The following is an 18,672-nucleotide window of genomic DNA, read 5'->3' on the forward strand; positions in this document are numbered from 1 at the left end:
GCTGCATTCAACATTCAACATTATGAAGAGGAACACTTTCAAATGCCCCCCTATTTCTTTTCTTTCTTTTTGTATGTGTGTGTACCCCTGCCGACACACCTCACATTTTTGTCATGAAAATCAATGCAAAAACTGCCATCTGCTGGTGAAATATAGGCAACAACAAAAACACAGCACGCAGCCACTTTGAACAGCACTTCCAACATGGCAAACTTACATAAAGCCGCACATATTATACAATATTATGCACGCTAGGGATAAACATAAAGGGGTCCGTTGATTGAAAAAAAATCTATATTTTTTTTTTTTATGTTTTATATAGAGATTTGAGAACGGGTGTATTGAAGCTTGACATCATTTCGTCTGCGTAAATGTTATACAGGCGCCCAAACCAAGCCGCGTAAGAGCAGTTTGACCGATTTACAGATCGCGTGCCAACAAACCGCTTCTCGTGACAGCGGGACAGATGCTTCTCAGGCAAATGCTGCGTTCACTGCAGGAAGTACAGCTCGGCAGCTCGGCGCATGCTCTCGTGCCTATTTAACAAGCGGAGGATGCATTATTTCGTGCTGTAAAACGGTAAGTAAAACTATATTCTCTAAAAAAAAAAGTGCAGTGTTTTGGAGTTGTAGCGTGGACGGGGTGTTTTTGTTTAGCCGTTCTAAAGCATGGGCGCGCGCAACCGTTGTTGGTTGGGGGTGTGCGTGACGCCGCACCAACACACGTCAGTTTGAGTAGGTAAAAGAGGGTGAGAAAGGCACGCAACTGTTGGTGAGCTAACATTGACTACTTTAATATAGAATAGGGTGGAATATATTGATAATTTTATTGCTGACAGCTTTTTTTGCTGCCTGTTTCGTTTCTCTTCAGCTGGAATAATCCAAAAAGACAGGATTATTTATGTGTTATTGGTTTACTTCTTGTATGGGACTGAAAGAATAATTATGACAGAATGGAATGATTGAAATTATTGTTGTGACACTTATTTAATTCAATCACTCTGGCCATTTACAGAAATAATTTCTATACGCGTTAAAATAACATAGCAGGAAATCAATTTTTTTTGCACTGGATCCATCTTAAATGTGTATATTGTAAATTGTACCTAAACGCATTATATGCTATATGACAATTTGACTGTAACTTTGTCAGATACATTTGCACAAACATAAGAATATTCATAGTTTGATTCTTGAAGATTCATATCAGTTCAAATGTTGTCAATTACTCCAAGAAATAGCATATATTTTTTTCAACATGATTATTTATGTGTCATATTTGCATCAAAGTCAGTGCCTCCATTGCATCAAATTAATGTAAGAGTGATGATCTCAGTTCATAACTTAAGTAAAAAAAGTGTTTTCATCTGCCACTCAGCCCTGATTTGGAATGAGTGGTACAGAAAATGAATGAATGTTTTCACTTGTTGAATCTACTTTGATATGTTTTTATTTCCAAAATTGGTTAGGATTCTGTGTACCATGTAAATAAAAACAAAAGCAATGCCTGAGAATAATTTAAAAACTTGCAGTGCATTTAAAATTCTTAGATGACTTATTCGTCCCTGTGTTGCAACATTTCTTCTATGAATAACACACTGATAATTTTGGAAGTAAGGAACACCACTTGCTGCACTTTTTCATAAATGTTTTCCCATCTTCTTCTTCAGCTGCTCAACATGTCAGGGCCTCATTTCTTATATTTTTAATTTCAATATGCTCCTAATATGCTTCAGTGGTTGGCAGATCTGGACTGCAGGCGAGCCAGCTGAGCAACACAACTCTTTTATTACAGAACCAGGCATTTGTCTCCTGGACATAAGCATATACTTATTCAAAAGCAGCCTAAATTATTCAACATTACTAGTGCCTTCCCATACATGCAGCTTACCCTCACCATTCACAATAATACACTCCTCTACCTTTCACGAGTGCTCTTTTTTGTTGTGACTTACATTTGTGGATACAATGTGGAGCTGGGTTTCGTTTAAATGAATTCCAGAAGTGGTCCTGAGTATATTCAGAGATGTTACATTACAGAATCATATCTGTTTTGTTTGCAGTGCTACCTGGCAGGCCACAAATCAAAGCTATTCAGTACTGACTGGCCTCATGCCAATTAACCAATTTAGTTGTGAGATGTTCCACTGGGTGTTTATATTTGTTTATATATTTTAGCAGAAAACAAGCCTCATAACTTGGGTTATATTTAAAGTGTTAAGCTTCTGTGCCATCATCTATGTGCTCTACAGTACTGTACAGTAATCCAGGATGCCCAGTGTGTAAGGATTATGTCATTTTAAGCATTGCATCCCAGAAAAGTAAGGAGGCTTCTTTTGACACTGACAAGTGTGTGGATGTGTCTAATGTGGATATTAACATGCTTGCCTGGTCCTCTTAGTTGGCAGCTCTGTGGGGACGGGTGATGGCTGGTGCCGAGATCACTGTGTCTTCAGGGCAACTCATGATGGTGAAGAAAGAGGAGGGGGAGTGCAGTGGCAACAACCATAAGACTCAAGTCATCCTGCATCTGCAAAGGTAAATTGGTTAATAAGTAAAAGTAAAAGTAAGTAAAGCTTTATTTATATAGCACTTCTCCCGATATAAAATCACAAAGTGATTGATTATTTATCTTTTTCTTTTCGTGTTTATATTTGAGAAAGTGAAATTTACATTTTATTTATATTGTAATTCATTTTGAAGTTTTAATAATGAGATTTTAGGCAATCCAGAGAAAAAAGATTCAAAAACTTGTTTAAAAAGCTAACAAACAAAAAGGTCAGGTGCTGTACGTTGCATGATTATTCTATATGTGTGAATATGTCGCCATCTACAGGCTAAATGATGACATTGCAGACACTGGCACAACCGTCCTAGCCATTGAGACTCATCAAGGCAAGTAAAGACAATTAGATCACTCCGACAGTAATTGAACATATAAAATCAGCAACTTGTTCAATACAGTAGCAGCTTTTTGCACAGCAATGAACTGCAGAGTATTGTTTAGAAGCTGGACTCATGTTTAAAAGATAATATATGTACAGAGAGCATTGATAAACCTCGTGAGCTACACTTGAAGACATCATGCACTCATTAAAAGATGTTAGCAGAGTCACTGTAGACGGTCATGGTTATGTTGTCGTTCTGGATTATTTAGATGACAGTCAAGCCGAGGGAGACGAGATTGAGTATGGCTACCCCATCACATGTGGAGACAGCAGGGCGGTGCTGCTGTTTAAGAAGTTTGTGTGCCCTGGAATCAATGCCAGATGTGTCAAAGTAAGTTGATCTGTTTACTGTGTGCAGGAATGAATTTATAGCCTGGTATTACTTTCTTAAATGTTTCTCAATCAAGAAATGAAAAATTACCTTCACATATCTGCTGTCTTTGTCATTTTAAATAGTTTGTATTTGTATATTAACCCTATCTAAATTCTTTAAAATATGTTCATAAAAACAATAAGTATTATATACAAAAAATCTCCAAGGGTTTTTTTTCCCACTAAGAGCAAACATGGTGAGGTTAAGTGTCTTGCATAAGTAGTCTTTGATATTGGGGATGAACCATCGATCCTCTGATTGGGAAAGAAAAAATGCTATTGGCACCTAAACCTGGCTACCCCATCACTCTCCCTTTAACACTTTATACCCTCTATAAGATACTGAATGTTTACATCAGAGACTAATGATGGAACAAAAATGAAAACAAAAACCTTGTATACACTTATTCAAAATACTTAAGTGAAAAATTACCCTAAAAGTCCCAAATTCTGAGAGAGTTCATTGTGCACCAACTAGTCAAATACAACAATAAGCCAAATCCAGGATTCAGCTTTTAAAATTTCACCTTTTTGCATCTTGCCCTTTGCATGAGCTCCCAAGTTTTTCCTATTGTCCTTTTTCTTTTTCCAAAAACTGGAAGACTTCATGTCCTCTGTAAGTGTTCATGGTACGTCACACTTTTCGTAGCGATAGCTCCACACAAGCCTGCATGTAGGAGATAAAATATTGTGTCCAAAACAAAGAGAACTATATGTTTCAGACGTTACATCAAACGTATAAACCCCCATCTTATAATCATGTGAGAAAATCATTGTCCTCTCACATGATCATTAAGAAGTCTGAGCACAGTCTGTTCTTTCTGCAAGTAATCTGCTATAGAAACTGCCCTGCTCGGGATAAGAAGGCTCTCTGATATGTGATCAGAAGTGCACAGCTCATCTCAGGGGAGGTTTTCTCCTCTCTTTAGGTCATATATTCCTCCAGGATTACCAGAGGGGATATAAGATCATAAAGACAAACAAAAAACAAAACAAACAAACTAAAAAAAACACACTCAGAATATCCTTTTCACACTTCTGCCATTGGGCAAATTCTACAGGACTGTTAAGACTGGCAAACTGCTTTTAGTCACAATTGGGCAAGTAAATGTGGATTTCTCACGTTGGCTGCAGTAGCACACGCGTATGCACACACAGATTACACATTTGTATTCTGTTGTACACACAACAAATGATTTCTGGTTATTACCATATTGCCATTTATCTTTAATTTTGAATTAAATGTAATGGGAGTCATAATAAAGTAAGAATTTTAATGCTATTTTGTATCTTGGACTCAGTGTATGTCAAAAATATCTTTTTTTTTTTTTTTTTACAGTTTAATGACCAGCTCATCAGTCCTAAGCAGTTTGTACACCTGGCAGGAAAAGCCACTCTGAAGGACTGGAAGAGAGCCATCAGACTGGGGGGGGTTATGCTCAGGTACGTTTGCAGGATATTAAATAAATATCTCTCTGTTTGGTATATGTTATCTTCCTTTATGTTTGCTTTGCTTTGCTGTGTTGGGGTTAAAGTGACAGTCCGTAAAACTACTCAGAGTCATGCAGTGAACAGCTTGGACAACCTCTTATTCATGTAAATTCCAGCTGCATTACTGTCTGTTAGTGTCTGTTTGCCACTACATTCCTGAGCCAGTGGGTAAGCAGAATTATAATGATAGTAGCATCAAATAGCTTGCGTGTAAGCCACCATGTGCTACTTCGCACATCTTTATCGTGTTTGCACTTGTTGTTGGTGTAACTGTGAAGCAACACACAGAACTCAACAGGCAGTATCTGCTTTTTTGATCTGTTTTCCTCCTGAGGGTAGATCAGCCAGCTCTGTGTCAAACAAAACTGCTGGGAAGCTGTTGGGATTGTTTGGCAAATTCACTCCTCATATCCCTCTATGGCAGCGAAGCAAAAACATTTTCTCTAATACTTTGCAGTGTTTTTGTAACCTGCTTGTCCTCCTTGCAGGAAAATGATGGACTCTGGCCAGATAGATTTCTACCAGCATGACTCCGTGTGCAGCAACACCTGCCGCAGCACTAAATTCGATGTGCTGATCAACAGCACGCGACCTCCTCCGGGGACCGCGGTGCAGCCGAGCCTGTCGTGTCTGGCTCTCGACCCTGTTGGAGGACAGGTGCCTCCCTTGACAGGTAGATATCAGTTGGCATTTACAGTTTGCCCCCCCTCCATCTACCACATATGCTCGAGCTGCTGTTCAAAGTAAACACTTTAGAAGCCAGTTGAAGATCATACATTTGTAATAAAGAAAGGATTTTTTTTGTGTGTGTTTGTTGGGCTTAAGTGTAAATAATGAAAACAGAAATGATCTAAACATTCAGATAAAACAAACAAACAAACAAAAAAGCTGTCTCCCAGCTACTAGCTCTGTGTTTTAATGTCATGTTACTGCATATCACTTCTTTGGTCTCATTTCAGGTGATGTTCACAGTGCAGAAGTAGAGGAGCCCTCAGAGGATAAGTTTAATTCATCAGCAGAGTGGAGTAATGGTCGACCCCAGCTTGTAAATCCCACAATAGCCAATGGACATTCTGCCAAGCGAAAGAGGGCCGACACACCTGGTGAATATAAGCATGTGCTCAGTATACTGTATGTGTGGCTGACCATACATTGTTTCTGAATGGTAATACTGATGGCATCTGCTATTAACCTGCAGGGCTTCACCATGGTGTATTCTTTTCCCACTCTGAGAAAATTAGTCTGAAATGCCTTTTCATGGAATATCCACAGTAAAGTGAAAGCTACTCTAGAGATAAATGGAGTAAATGGTTCATTTTTGTTTCAGACTGCAAACATTCTAATTTTTTTTCCCTTAATAGTCAGAATCACCATTAGAAAACAAAGCCAAACCACAGTCATAGTTTGATAATGACAACAGAAAAATAGACTGTTTGAAAGAATGACCAGATGCTTTCTTAAAAACTGTGTGAGCTATTGAAGCCTGTGAACAAGGCAAGAGCACTTACAGGATCAAATTAGGTGTCAATCAAAAGGTAAAGGCACTGGCTTAACTCTGAAGTCAACATCTTATGAGTGTTTACAAATGTACCAGACTTATAAGAGAATAAATGGAAGATGAGGCACAGCTGTCATGATGATGATGATGATGATGCAATATGTAGAAATATATTGAAAAAAGGACATTTTATAGATGAAAGCTTCACTTAACTGAACTTATCAGGACTGTTTCTGTCAGGAAAATGTCAATCAGTGAATTACCAGGCGGTATTTTAGGAGATTTGCTGCCATTTTGTCATCTTTGTATTTATTTTTTGGGGGTTGGTTGTAGTCACAGTATTGGAAAATACTTTGTATTAATCAAATCTCAAGAATCTCAGCTCTCCAGTGGTGTATTGTCATTGTGTAAGATGCAAAGTTGTGCATAAAACTGCTGACCTACATGCATAAGTGCTCTGTTTAGAAGGTTTGTAATTCAGTGGTATAAATGCAGTTTAGTGACTGTTGCACATCTCTGTGAAACTTCTATCAGGGTATTTATTATAACACATATCTTAGGCTTTGGAGTGATGGAACTGTCAGGAATATATCAGCCTGCTCTCTGTCTAAGGGCACATTTTTTACTTGTATAAGATATTTTTTATCCTGTGAAATGGCACAATCCTCGAGAGGCCATATGGTTATGAGGCATGTTCTTTCCTGAGTCGTCCTGCACTTGTGTTTCAAACTGTTTGACCCCTGTCACACAGCAAGCCACTGAACCTCTGAATCTGCAGTTATGGGATGTTCTGCCACTCCTGCAGACTGTCCTTAAAAACATGCTGACCGCAGGCAGGCAGAGAGTCATGTCCCTTTATATAGCAGCTGACATTTCCAGGTGTGACTGCTTCTTGCTGGGACCTGAGCTTTGATTTAAGGGTTTTAAAGGTGACCTATTTAGGCATTGTTCCAGGTGGACCAAAGTTTGTAAAATGGCCTGCGGTGATCTTGTGAATGGCCAGTGTTAGTGCCTCTCTGCACATGCAGTACTTCTCAGTATATAAAGAATTGACAACTCTTAGTTAGGACATTCAGCTTATTGCTTTACTCTCAGTCTGCAGGGTAATGATTCATCCTAGTTGAGTGCATTCTTAATATGCGGAGGAATAAATTAATGTAAGCCATGATAGCTGTAAATGGATTTAGATTGCTGGCACTGGAAATATTAAAAATATGATATTTTAATAGATTTGCACGAATGTCTTAAAAATGTAAATATATATATATATTTACATTCATTACTCTTTCAGTGCCTCAGTGCAAATTCTGTTTCTCAGATATGTGCAGATCCAAAGTAATTTTTCATTCTCCTTCAAATCCGTCCTGCCCTGCTTTCTCTTTCCACCAGCACCACTTTCCTAACCCATTTTCCTACTCTTTTCTCTCCCCATCTGTCACCCATTTAACATCCTCTCTCCAAGCTGCACCTCTCACACTTCCTTTATCTCAATTTTTTTACTTTTCTTCCAACCTTGACATCTCCCTCTGTGTTTTCCTCTTCACTTTATTACTCTTTCAGTGCTTCGACTGACTTCAAATCTCAGCCCCAGAAGTCTCCCCGGCTTCTCTTCTCCACCTTATTTATCCAAAATTTCTTATTTATTTGTGCTGGCTTTCTCTTTATTTTTTTTGTCCTCACTAGTACAGATATGTTCACACCTCAAAACTATAGCGGTGCATTCAAAGCTTGCTCTAATTTCTCTGTGGCCATTTTTACACCATGTAATAAAATGATAAAACCTCACATTCAGAGTTTTCAACTAATCCCTTAAATGTCCCACCTAGGTGGGGTACTGGGTCTGTGGAGGGCCGTAGCCGACTCGGGGCTCATGGGGGAGGTCCTGTCCAGTCTTAAGACTGAAATGTTAACCACTTTTCAAGGAGTTGAGCTTCGCAGTGAGAAGGCAAACCTGCAAGAGACGGGTAAGTTCCCACAGGATGATAGAACAGATATATAATAAAAATGTCACATCTTTAAAAGATTTTTTTTAAATAAAAAATCTATCTCTAAACCTGGTTTGAGAGTAGAATTTCATTGTGGACAAATTAATAGAGACTTACTAACCATTCAAGCTTTGCAGCCAACCTTTTATGTGTTTGTTTTTGTCAGATGCCCTCGTACTTAATTCCTTGTGTGAGATGTTTGGGCTTTTAGACTCAGTGAAACAAGCTCTGGGCCTGAAGCACAGCCAGAATGAAGAGAGCAGAATCTATAACAGTGTTTACGGTGAGAAAGCTGCCAAAGCCAATATACAGTACATACTGTGATGCCCCACTGGATTATAGTTACTAATATCTTGTTTTTCTGTAGGGTTGGATGATATCTTGGAGGATCAGAGGAAGCAGAGTTGCTCTAAAAGCAGATCTTACAAAACTTCAAACACCTTAAAACATCTTCGACTTCAGCGTCAAATGCAGTCAAACAGGCGTACCCAGAACTTCCTAACCTCCATTAAGAGGAGCACAGTGATCCACCCACTCTCTGTTACTGGTTTATGCGCTGCATCCTATGACCAGCTCTTCCTGCATTCTTCTGCCTTTACGGGCCAGCGTCAGCATGCCAGAACTGGCAGGGCGGACAGAGATGGCCAAAGTGGCACACCGAAGAGGGATCAGGATATCAACCAAGAGAGGGTTCACCAGCCGAAACAGAAGGTCACCTCAGGGATGAACAAAGACACTGGACAGAGGACAGTAAAGCTTCTGGGAGAGTCCCACATTAGAAATAAGAAGGTGGAGGAGACAGAAGACTGAGACGATTATGACAGAGAGAAAGACTTTAAAAAAAAAAGAGTGGGACAACGGAATTCTGTGGGATTAAAGAGGCAATGTGCAAAAGACTAAAAGACACTAAAGAAAGTGTGGCATATTGTTTTGCTGGAGTGTGCTGTCATGGTGCTTCGTCTGCAACATTTTCAAGCAGGTGGTATATGACAAATGACAGCCACACAAAGTCTGGGACTCAGGAATACCAAGAAAAACTTTGCATCGTAAGAAGATGGTTGCTTTCACTGACCTTTCCTGGCTGTGCTTGTAATAGTCTGGCTGCCTGGTGTATAAACAACAGTTGGTGGAGTTGTTGTTACAGCAGGGTTACAGTCGCAGATCCAAGCTGTGCTCGGTTTGCCTCCAAAGTTACACTGGGACACAAACCCACAGAAGTTTTATTAAAGCAGCTATCATCTCACAGGGCAGCCATGTTGGATTTTGAGAGGATGGTTAGTGAAACTCCTGCAACTTTCTGAGTTGTGAGTCCAGTTTAGTGGAGCATCTCAGTTGATTTTAACAACTGGGATCTCAGAAGTTCCAGCTTCCCTGTTAAATTGGAATAGCACTGTCCTTGCATAATAATATGGTTTTAGATACATTTTTCTAACATTTTATCAACTTAAAATATAGAAGAACTCAAGTTGACCAGGTGTTTCAATGATTAATCTATCAGACATTTAATCTGTTTTCTAATCCATCCTTTGTGTTGTGGTTTGTAAAATTTACAGTTTTGCAGTATGAACATGTGACTTTGAGCTTTGAGGATTTACTACAGACACTATTTGTTAGTATTTTTAAAATAACTTTGTGTTTATACCCTAACAACTAAGTGAGATAATCAAGCTGGCTATGAAAATGATCACCAGCTGCAACACTAAAGCACAGACTTCTTTCTTGTCTTGTGGTGGCAGAGCTCTGTGTAAGTTTCTCTAAATGTCAGGTTAAAGAGGTCTGAAAGGAGGATGTCTGATTCTATCTTAAACTCTTTGATAATGACATTTTATTTTACCTAAGAGGTGCTGACCTCTTTATCAATTAAAAAAATCAAGTATTTATAGCTTAAATGTTCATTTTGTAGGTTAAGATTATCATTTCAATGTTGGTAGGCTTTGACTTAATTGTGCATGAGACGAGCTTTAGATCTGTGCACCATGAACTCATTACCTGAGGAATAGATTCTATTTTTACAGTATGAGAACAATGTGTAAAAGTGACAGAACTGTTGCCTGTTGCTTTATGCAGGATAATTTTTATTTATGTGCTACATATTAAATTCTTTATTAAGTGTTTATTGTATTAAAATATAAAAGGGAATGATATGCTGTGATCAAGTGTGATTTCAAAAGGTCCCAAAGGTGTAAAATGACCTTGTTAGTTAATGATTCTGTGTTTAAGCTCGTCTTTAAAGACTAACTTGACACTACTCAGATTATTGATTGTTTTAATGTCAGATGGTTGATGAAATCGTATGATGTTGGTAGTCTTATTGACAGCACAGACAGGAAGAAAAATCAGTGTCGTTGGCCAATAAATTTCACACATGGGTCAATGTTATTTGAAATGTATTATTGGTTTTAATCTGAGACATTTAATTAATTTCCTCATATAGTCAGACTCTGTAACACTGTGATGTTTCCTTGTAGTTCAACAGCAAAAACTCTTCAGGGGAGAAAACTGCTGCCCTCTGGGTTTATCCTACAGCCATGTTTGACTTCCAGTATCATGACAATCACAAATGTCAATCATTTCCTATAAGACAGCTAATGGAAATTGTGTTTTTGTTTTGAAGCAGCTGTGATTTCCTGTTCGTTTTAAGCGCCCTGCTGCATGCACAGGCCATGTGATAGACAGTGATGGGTTGCCTTTGATATCTTCTCTCAGAACTGGAATGATATGTTTTTATGAATTCATACACAACGCCGCCCGTGCAGATGTAGCTGTTTGTTAGGGCTCATGAGTGGCAGCCGATGAAATGTCTGATATGATGACTGTGATCACAGTGCAGCTCTCAACATCATCGCAGACACCTGTCCTGCTGTTGGAATTGAACAGTACAACATCCTGTTAGTGCTAATTAAAGTATCATACAGTTGAACACATTCCAGTCAAGATGCTCCATTTGTTTAAATAAATTGCTACCCTGTGCCTTGAATACCAGGGCTAAAAAGTATGTGCCATGCATCAGACAGGTGTAATTACAGGTGTTATCGTGACTTACGTTGTGCCCCTTTGGTTAAATTGAATAATTTGCTGTGTGATGCATTGTTCACATGTCATTCAGGGCTAACAACATTACATTCTGCAGAGTGCACTCATGTTGGAAGCATTATAGGTTTGTATTTGGTTTCCTATAATTTAATCCACAGCTTTAATGTCCACACACAAAAACAAAATGAACAATGAATTGCCTGCATAATGGCATTTGGATCCAATTGAGTCCCAGAGCCACAGATGAATGTGTCAGCTGTACCATCTTTCATCATGGAGAGGGGTGGCACTTGTGCAAGGTGTTTGGATTGAAAGGTAAATATGAACAAACCATATTAAGCTACAATAAAATGCAACGAACATTTTGGATCATGAAAAAACTTAATTAAAAATAGAAAACTTGTGTTTTATGAGAATGAGACATGACAGACAAGCTTGCAAATTCATGTCAAATCACAGACTTTTTAGGTAATTATCACAGTTCTGCCATATGTTTACACTTAGTTTTTGCATGTTACATAAATCTAAAGGTGATTTTTGCAGTTCTAGTGTTTCAGAGACTCTCCAACATGGCCAACTGTGTGTTGAAAGAAAAAACTGTAAGCTCATCAAATGCAAATTCAGTGAACACAACATGTCAGACTTTCTAATTTATGGAGAAATATGCTTTGCAGCTGCCATGGATAGGCATGAAGGCATGCCTACCTGTCTGTCCAGTGAGAATATGAGACTAACCTCAGTCCGAAAAACAGCGGGCAACATGACAAAACAAAACAGGAAAACTTTCATTCATTAAAGTTCTGACAGCTGATATGATTTTTCAACATAAGAAAGGTTTAACATGTTCTGTTATGATCATTAATAATAAGGTGATAATAATGGCCTACATCTCGACGTGTTTTAGGATAACAGTGTATTGTTCTCCATGTGTTAATACGTATCTGCTCTAAAATGACATGATGCCAGAGTAAACATCCAGGGTTTGAGACCTGTAGACTGGTGTAGCATGAGCTCAACTAATATGACTAGACATCTTATCGCCAGACAAATGAGCCAATCGGAATGAATCTGGGACTGTCAGGTAATTTTCATTACATTATAACACCAGTGGGATAAATGGCCTAAAAATGACAAAAAAAAAAAAAAAAAAAAAAAAAAAAAAAGTTTATTGTACCTATTTCAGGGACAAAATCCTCCAAACTTAAATTGAAAGATGTATGCACATTTGATGCAGCTGTGATACTATGCTTACTTTTAAAACTCCACTGTGTGCAGAGATATGTAGCTGTCTGAAATAACAAGTCTTGCAGACATTGCCTGCTGACTCATAATTCTGTTATCTATGCTTGTTGGATGCAACGTGAGTGTCATATCGTAGCATATCCCAATGTCTAAGTCTTCAAAACTACACGTCTAACCTAAATCACAACACAAATGTTTGCCTATTGTAAGCTTCACTTCAAAAAGTTAATCATACACCTCAAACACAGTGTAAAGTAAGCAAAAGCAGGTTAAAATGTGTGCAAAAGATCTGCATAAAGATCTCCCTGACATCCAAGATAGAGCAACATACAATACTAAGCAAACAGACATACTCTGCTGGGTTGGTGCTATTAGGCGTTGAATACTAGAGTGTCATTGCTGGATTTGGCCGCTTGGAGGCGCCCAGCTCATATTTTAAATCAGCGGAAGACGCGGAGGCTGGGAGGGAAAGTGGGCTTGGGAAAGAAGTCTCTCTCCTGAACTGTTTACCCTGACGTCAGTTTGCAGAACTAGCACAGCCCTGTCTCCCTCCAGTGTCTCCGAAACTCCACACAGTCACAACTGGGGGGAATAGAGGGGCTCCGCTTGTCTCCCGCGCGCCCGGACCTCACGGAGTGAGTGAAATGACTTCTTCTTCTCATTTAAAGTGGACTAAAACATCTAAACGATGAACACCTGCGCCTTTCTACTGATTTTGACTGTTCAAATCTACGCCGATGGCATTGAAGGACCAACAGGTAAGAGTGATGCACATCTCTGTGTCCTAAAAGCAGCTGAGAAGTTGTTGGTGTTGTGTTTTTTAAAAACTCCACTTAGAGGAAAAAGCGGAACGAGTCTGGTAAAGATGCCAACTTTGTGGCTCAGTTTCCCACCCAACACGCTGCTACGTTTATTTGCTGCTTTTCACTCCTGACTTACAAATGGGACCATTTAAATTCCTCCCAGTAGAAAATATCAATGACTTTAATAACTTTGTAAACTGAAGTTTTTTTTTAGTAATATCTTGGTGAAAAACCTTATTTAGGACTGCGCCTGGGTGTTCTGAGGAAAGCTCCCATTTCCCAAAACAACACGGTCCTCTGCGCTGCCCAGCCTCTGCTGTTTGGTATCGCACAGGGAAGCGCATTTAAAGGCGCCAGGTAGACTAAATATTCTTTGAGTCTGTGAGACAAACTTGGCCCATTATGAGAGATAAAAAAAGTCATGTTCTCACAACATTTGAATCGATATTTGCGAGCATGAGTGTCTCAAATCCCCCACAGCCTGAACCAATCTGTGAGACTAAAATCTAAAGCACCCTCCGTACTAGACTCGGGTTGCTTTGTTAATTCTTGACTTAGTGACTCCTTAAAAAGTTTATTCTGGTTTGATTTGTGAAATTTGCAATGGTCTTTGATTATTTAAGACAAATTCCCCTTTAACTGCAGGCAAGTGTGGTTGATTATCAAAGCTGCAGGTTTTTCTCCAAAGGTGATGAGCTGATGCTGCTCATCTGGGTTGTCATGTGGTCAATATGAAGGCTGTTATGTTTACACCCATTTTAGTTTGGTTAGGAAGCAAGCCAGACATGATGGTATTGTGTTTTTTCTTTCTTCTTTTTCTTTTTTTTAAGGATAAAAACTGTGTTGTTTCAGGCAACACATCAATTCACTAATCTTTCCAATATCCAGTCGTGGAAAAAAAAAAGACAAAGTATTTATTTTTACAAGAATCTGACACAATTTTTCTTTCTTTCTTTTTTAACATTCCTTCAAATAATAATTTGCTTTATTCACTCAATTTCTGTCAATCATTTATGAGATTTTTTTTATGATACTAGTCTGAAAGCTGAGATTATCTGGGCCTGTTTTTCTTGCTTACAAACAAATGCAAAAATGTACCGTTGTAGAAGATAAAACCTGGAGAATAAGGTAGTAGTACTGATAACATTTACACTCTAGGCTGCTTTAACGCCTGCAGAAGGAGATCGAGGTGATATTTGTTGTTGAAACTAGGCCAATATTTGTATTTCATGAGAAGAAATTCTCAGCAAAACACTTGAACGCTTTAACGTGAGGTGGGTGAAGCAGCAACGACAGAGCCATGCAGGCATTATGTGTATTATCAAGAGCTGAATGGAGCACATCATTAAGAGGAATGGGCTGAGACATAGGACGGATTAAATCACACACAGGTAATTAAAAGAGCTGAATGGAACAGCAACGCTTCACTTCGCAGCGCCGTGAGTGTCTGTCAACAAAAATTTACATGCTGTCGGGTTTTCAGTTTGTTAACTGGGGTGTTGCCAGCATTGCCATCAGAGCTTTTGCCTTCCCATTAGCTATTAACATTCAACACTGGCAGGTGTTGCTACTTCTCTTCCCACCTCACCCTGCCTCCCTACATGCTTCTCCACCTGCCGGCTTCCTGTAGGAGCAGAACCTGCAGCTCCCACAATCTTCAAGATGCCTCTTCTGACTAACACTGCCTTTGCTGCTGTGTCTGGATGAAGCCCACGTCTCAACAAATGCTTAATAACATGTAGGAATATGGAATCCGCTGCCCCCTTTTCATCCAATCTAATCCATGTTTTCCATGACTCTTTCTGTTGGTTTTGTTGTGATGGGCAGAGGCTGTCACTTCACAGCTGTGACATATGGAGAGTATTTCCTGTGCTAGACAGACTGCAGTGTGGTTGATGAATAGGGAAAATGAAAAACAAACAAAAAAAACAAAAACAAAGAACACTCACATCATATTTGCTCGGACATAAAGAGGTCACCAATGTCCAGTTTCAAGTTTTGTCATGATGTTATCTGTTTTAACCCAATCTGGCACTTGCACTCCTGTGCTTTCTTTCATGGGAATAGCATGTATGTTCAGTTACCATCTGTCTCCTCTATTATCTGCGAATGTTGTCAGCCGAGTGCTGTGATTATCCTGTGTCTCATGACTCATTTCCCAGTTTGATCTAAAGTTAAGGCAGAATTTCGTTTTGCTCATTTGAGTGTTTCAGACAGCACTTGGGCTGAGATGAGATGGTCTGTTAAACCCAGATTGCCTGGTTAATCATTATTACTGTTATCCTTTAACATATAAGCTATGCCAGTAAACTGTTGCACATTATTGTTTTACAGTTTTCTGACATTTACAGTTGGCTAACCAGCTGAACAATCCAACTGGAAACAGGGAACGCCATCATTTGCAGCCACCATAGGGTCAACGATACAACATACAGATGTAAGAAAAACAGAAAACACAGCTGCTTAAAAGAGAATACATTTATTTGTTGGACAGAGAACATTATTTATGTGAATGTGGAAATGTCGGCTGGACCAACTTAGATGTTTTCTGTCTGGCAAATATATTTGTTGTGACGTCATTCTTTTCAAGATGCCTGTGTGCTGCTCTGTTAAGAGTCCATTATGTGTGCTCAGTGTAACAAGAATCAGACTAAATGGAAGTAAAAGGGTCCCCGAGATGCATTTATAAATCACTGCCTGTTAAAGAATGATTTTACCATCACGTGAAAAACGTTGCCTCACACCCCAGGTTTGCATCGCATCCACCGAGTGGAAGTTGTTCCCTGCAGGAGTCAGGCCACCGTCTGTGGATCGAGTATGAGGGAGCCAGTGGGTATTGGGCCTAAATCAGGTCTGCAAAGGCTGGTTGATTTCCATCTTTGTGGGATCACAGGCAGTAATTCAGAGAGCAGACGGAAAACTTTGCATCCAGGAGAGGAGGGGATTGAAGGGGAAGAATGTGGGCAGGGAATGTTTGAGAGAGACGATGAAAATGACAGAGGGATTCATTCAGATAGATGTTTTGTTTTCAGCTGAGCCCGCCGCAGGACTTTTGCTGTGCTCGTGTGTGCCGGCCGTTCTGCCTTCAGTGCTGTGTGTGTGTGTGTGTGTGAGATAATTTATGAGAGGAACTCTGTGTGCTGCATTGTGTCTCTACTGTATGTAATCTATTATAATGTGGGTATATATGTAGGAGAGTCAGACCTCAATAGCCTTTCTCTTCCTTCTCTCACAAGAGTGGAAGAAACATACTTGCCTTCAAGGAGTCCTGCTTCATGCCAAGTGTCATGATAAGGGATGGCACTCTTCATCAGTGAAAGCATGCAGAGCCTCTGTCTTGAGCTGGTCTCATTTCTCATTTACTTGTGATGCATCTGGGTCTGTGCTGTGTTCGAGTGTGCAGGCATTTCTTTATGCTATACTGCAGCTCATACATATCTTGTGAAAGTTGTTGGTAATTAATCCTGCTAAGCATTTTGCTGTTCTCCTTGTAATCATCACATTGCTTCTCTGTTTCTAAATTAGCTCCAACTTTTTGTTCTCTTCCTGCCTCTTTGACCTGTGGCCTCTTTTTGATCCTCAAAAAGGTCAAATGCTGGGTGAGCGTAATGTTTCTGAAGCAGAGAAAGAACAGGGTAAACCCCCAAAGATGGATTGTTTCTGCTCTGTGTCTCCTCTGCCATTTAGCCCGGCCTTCCTTTTGTTGGTTAGTGCTCACTTATATCAAGTCTCGCTGGTCAAAAGGGAGCACTGAAAGGAACCACTCAGAGGGAAAACAGGTAGATTGTAGATAATTATACATGACACGTATTCTCCTGTTGAATTCTCTTTTTGTAAGTGTGTTAATAAAGGGTCAGGAATCAGGACACAGTGCAGAATCAACAATAGAGATATAAAAATGTAATTTCCACTCTTAGAAAAGAGTTATAGTCATGAGACATAAGCCAATGAAACATTTGGAAATTAGCTTTGCATCAGTTTACTATTTGTTAGGTTTAAAGATTAAAATCTGAGTTTATGCAACAAAATTCCATTTACACAATTAAAAAGGTCTGGTTTAAGAATCAAAGCGACTTTTTTAGGGTCATAGTATGGTTTTGATTAGAATAGACTCCAAACAGTTGTGTGTAAAAGTTCATGCCAGTCTCTAGTGAATTTGTCTCCCAGGCTTCCTTTATTTATTTAGAAGTCATACCTGGTGGGGCCACCTAAAGGCCCGTTTCCATCAACGAGTGACATGTTTTTTTTGTGTTTCTACACTCGGAAACTGGGAAGGGTATGCTAATATCTGACCCAACCCATCTGACTTTTTTGGGACTCTGTCAATGTGGATCTTGACACAATGCAATCCGTTGATTAGTTGGAAAAAAAATCACTTCCCTTGTGACCTGACATAAAATCACATTTTTTTTTTTTTTGGTTGATTAAATCTCCGTTTAAAATGGCTTTACGAAGCACCGTTCCATGGACGTCCGAGGAGCACTTTCCTCGGATCACTTTCCTCTTATCACTGAGGAGGAAGAGGTCCAGAGACAACTTGATGGGGCCATCCAAAACTAAATGTTTTGGTGCGATGGCATCATGTTATTAAGTAGCTGAGGCATCTATCACTATCCGGTTGATACTTCGCCTCTCAGGTAAGGTTACAGTTGGCTGTGGAAACGCAATCAAATTACAGTTTTTAAACCATATCCGCACCCTAACGGTCCTGAGTCCCAAGTCCGGACCTATTAGTGGAAACGAAGCTTAAATATTGGTTAAAGTTGGAGGATTGGCCCTGAGATTGTGACTAGGCTGTGACATGTGACATGCTGGTACTTAGACTGGGCTTAAAGGACTGGAGTCAAAAGAATCATGAATGCTTTCACACACTTGTTGGCTCATTGTATGTTTGACTGAGCATTTGGAAAAGAATCCTCTAATTTTCCTCATGAGTCCATTTGTTTCAGTGCTGTTTTCTGGTCACACTCTTCAAATGTAATTTAATCATATTCCAGCTCATTACTAAGCCTTGTGCAGACCATTTAGTATTTGAATTTGAAAATTACACTCTGTAACATACGCTCTGAATGTTTTAGCATATTAATGAAAAGCAAGTGAATAAGTACACAATATGTTTATGTGTTTAGTATTTCATGCAGAAGGGTCTCAAAATTATGGATGTTTCCCAGATGCTAGCAGGGGCTTGAGCTGCCACCTCTGTGGGCTCTTCAGGGTTACTGTGACACCCTTCAGCACCTTGGATAAGATGCCAAGACTTGAGAGATTTACAGCCAGTGTGCTGCCTTGACCTGTCTCACT

General features: G+C 39.4%; 2 protein-coding genes across 6 annotated transcripts in view; both read left to right on the top strand.

Moving 5' to 3' along the window:
* Positions 1 to 113: 113 nt before the first annotated feature.
* On the top strand, positions 114 to 17,897 carry LOC121641265 (glucocorticoid modulatory element-binding protein 1-like). Of its 2 annotated transcripts, XR_006010679.1 has the most exons (12): positions 114 to 579; positions 2,401 to 2,537; positions 2,836 to 2,894; positions 3,157 to 3,278; positions 4,659 to 4,762; positions 5,299 to 5,483; positions 5,770 to 5,913; positions 8,135 to 8,272; positions 8,460 to 8,576; positions 8,661 to 10,757; positions 15,439 to 15,441; positions 17,887 to 17,897. XR_006010679.1 is itself a non-coding variant. In XM_041987318.1 (10 exons), the coding sequence occupies exons 2-10, from the start codon at positions 2,425 to 2,427 to the stop codon at positions 9,101 to 9,103; spliced, it is 1,425 nt and encodes a 474-aa protein (XP_041843252.1). In that variant the 5' UTR covers positions 114 to 579; positions 2,401 to 2,424; the 3' UTR covers positions 9,104 to 11,579. The 2 variants fall into 2 exon arrangements, 1 of the variants encoding a protein (XP_041843252.1); XM_041987318.1 differs by lacking the exons at positions 15,439 to 15,441; positions 17,887 to 17,897 and having other exon boundaries at positions 8,661 to 11,579.
* Positions 13,071 to 18,672, top strand: part of ptprub (protein tyrosine phosphatase receptor type Ub) — a 213,986-nt gene continuing 208,384 nt past the window's right edge. For all 4 annotated transcript variants that reach the window (XM_041987309.1, XM_041987310.1, XM_041987311.1 and 1 more), the window contains exon 1: positions 13,071 to 13,326. In XM_041987309.1, the coding sequence (XP_041843243.1) occupies positions 13,257 to 13,326 (70 nt within the window). In that variant the 5' untranslated portion in view covers positions 13,071 to 13,256. The remainder of the gene's footprint in view (positions 13,327 to 18,672) is intronic.

This window comes from Melanotaenia boesemani, chromosome 6 (assembly GCF_017639745.1).
Source record: "Melanotaenia boesemani isolate fMelBoe1 chromosome 6, fMelBoe1.pri, whole genome shotgun sequence".
Taxonomy (NCBI): domain Eukaryota; kingdom Metazoa; phylum Chordata; class Actinopteri; order Atheriniformes; family Melanotaeniidae; genus Melanotaenia; species Melanotaenia boesemani.

What these genes read in the sequence shown, in the direction of transcription:
- LOC121641265 (XM_041987318.1), top strand. Translation starts at nt 2,425, where the DNA reads ATGGCTGGTGCCGAGATCACTGTGTCTTCAGGGCAACTCATGATGGTG. An exon ending in ACAGGTGCCTCCCTTGACAG is followed by an intron (nt 5,484 to 5,769) that starts GTAGATATCAGT and finishes GTCTCATTTCAG; the next exon opens with GTGATGTTCACAGTGCAGAA. An exon ending in GGCAAACCTGCAAGAGACGG is followed by an intron (nt 8,273 to 8,459) that starts GTAAGTTCCCAC and finishes TGTTTTTGTCAG; the next exon opens with ATGCCCTCGTACTTAATTCC.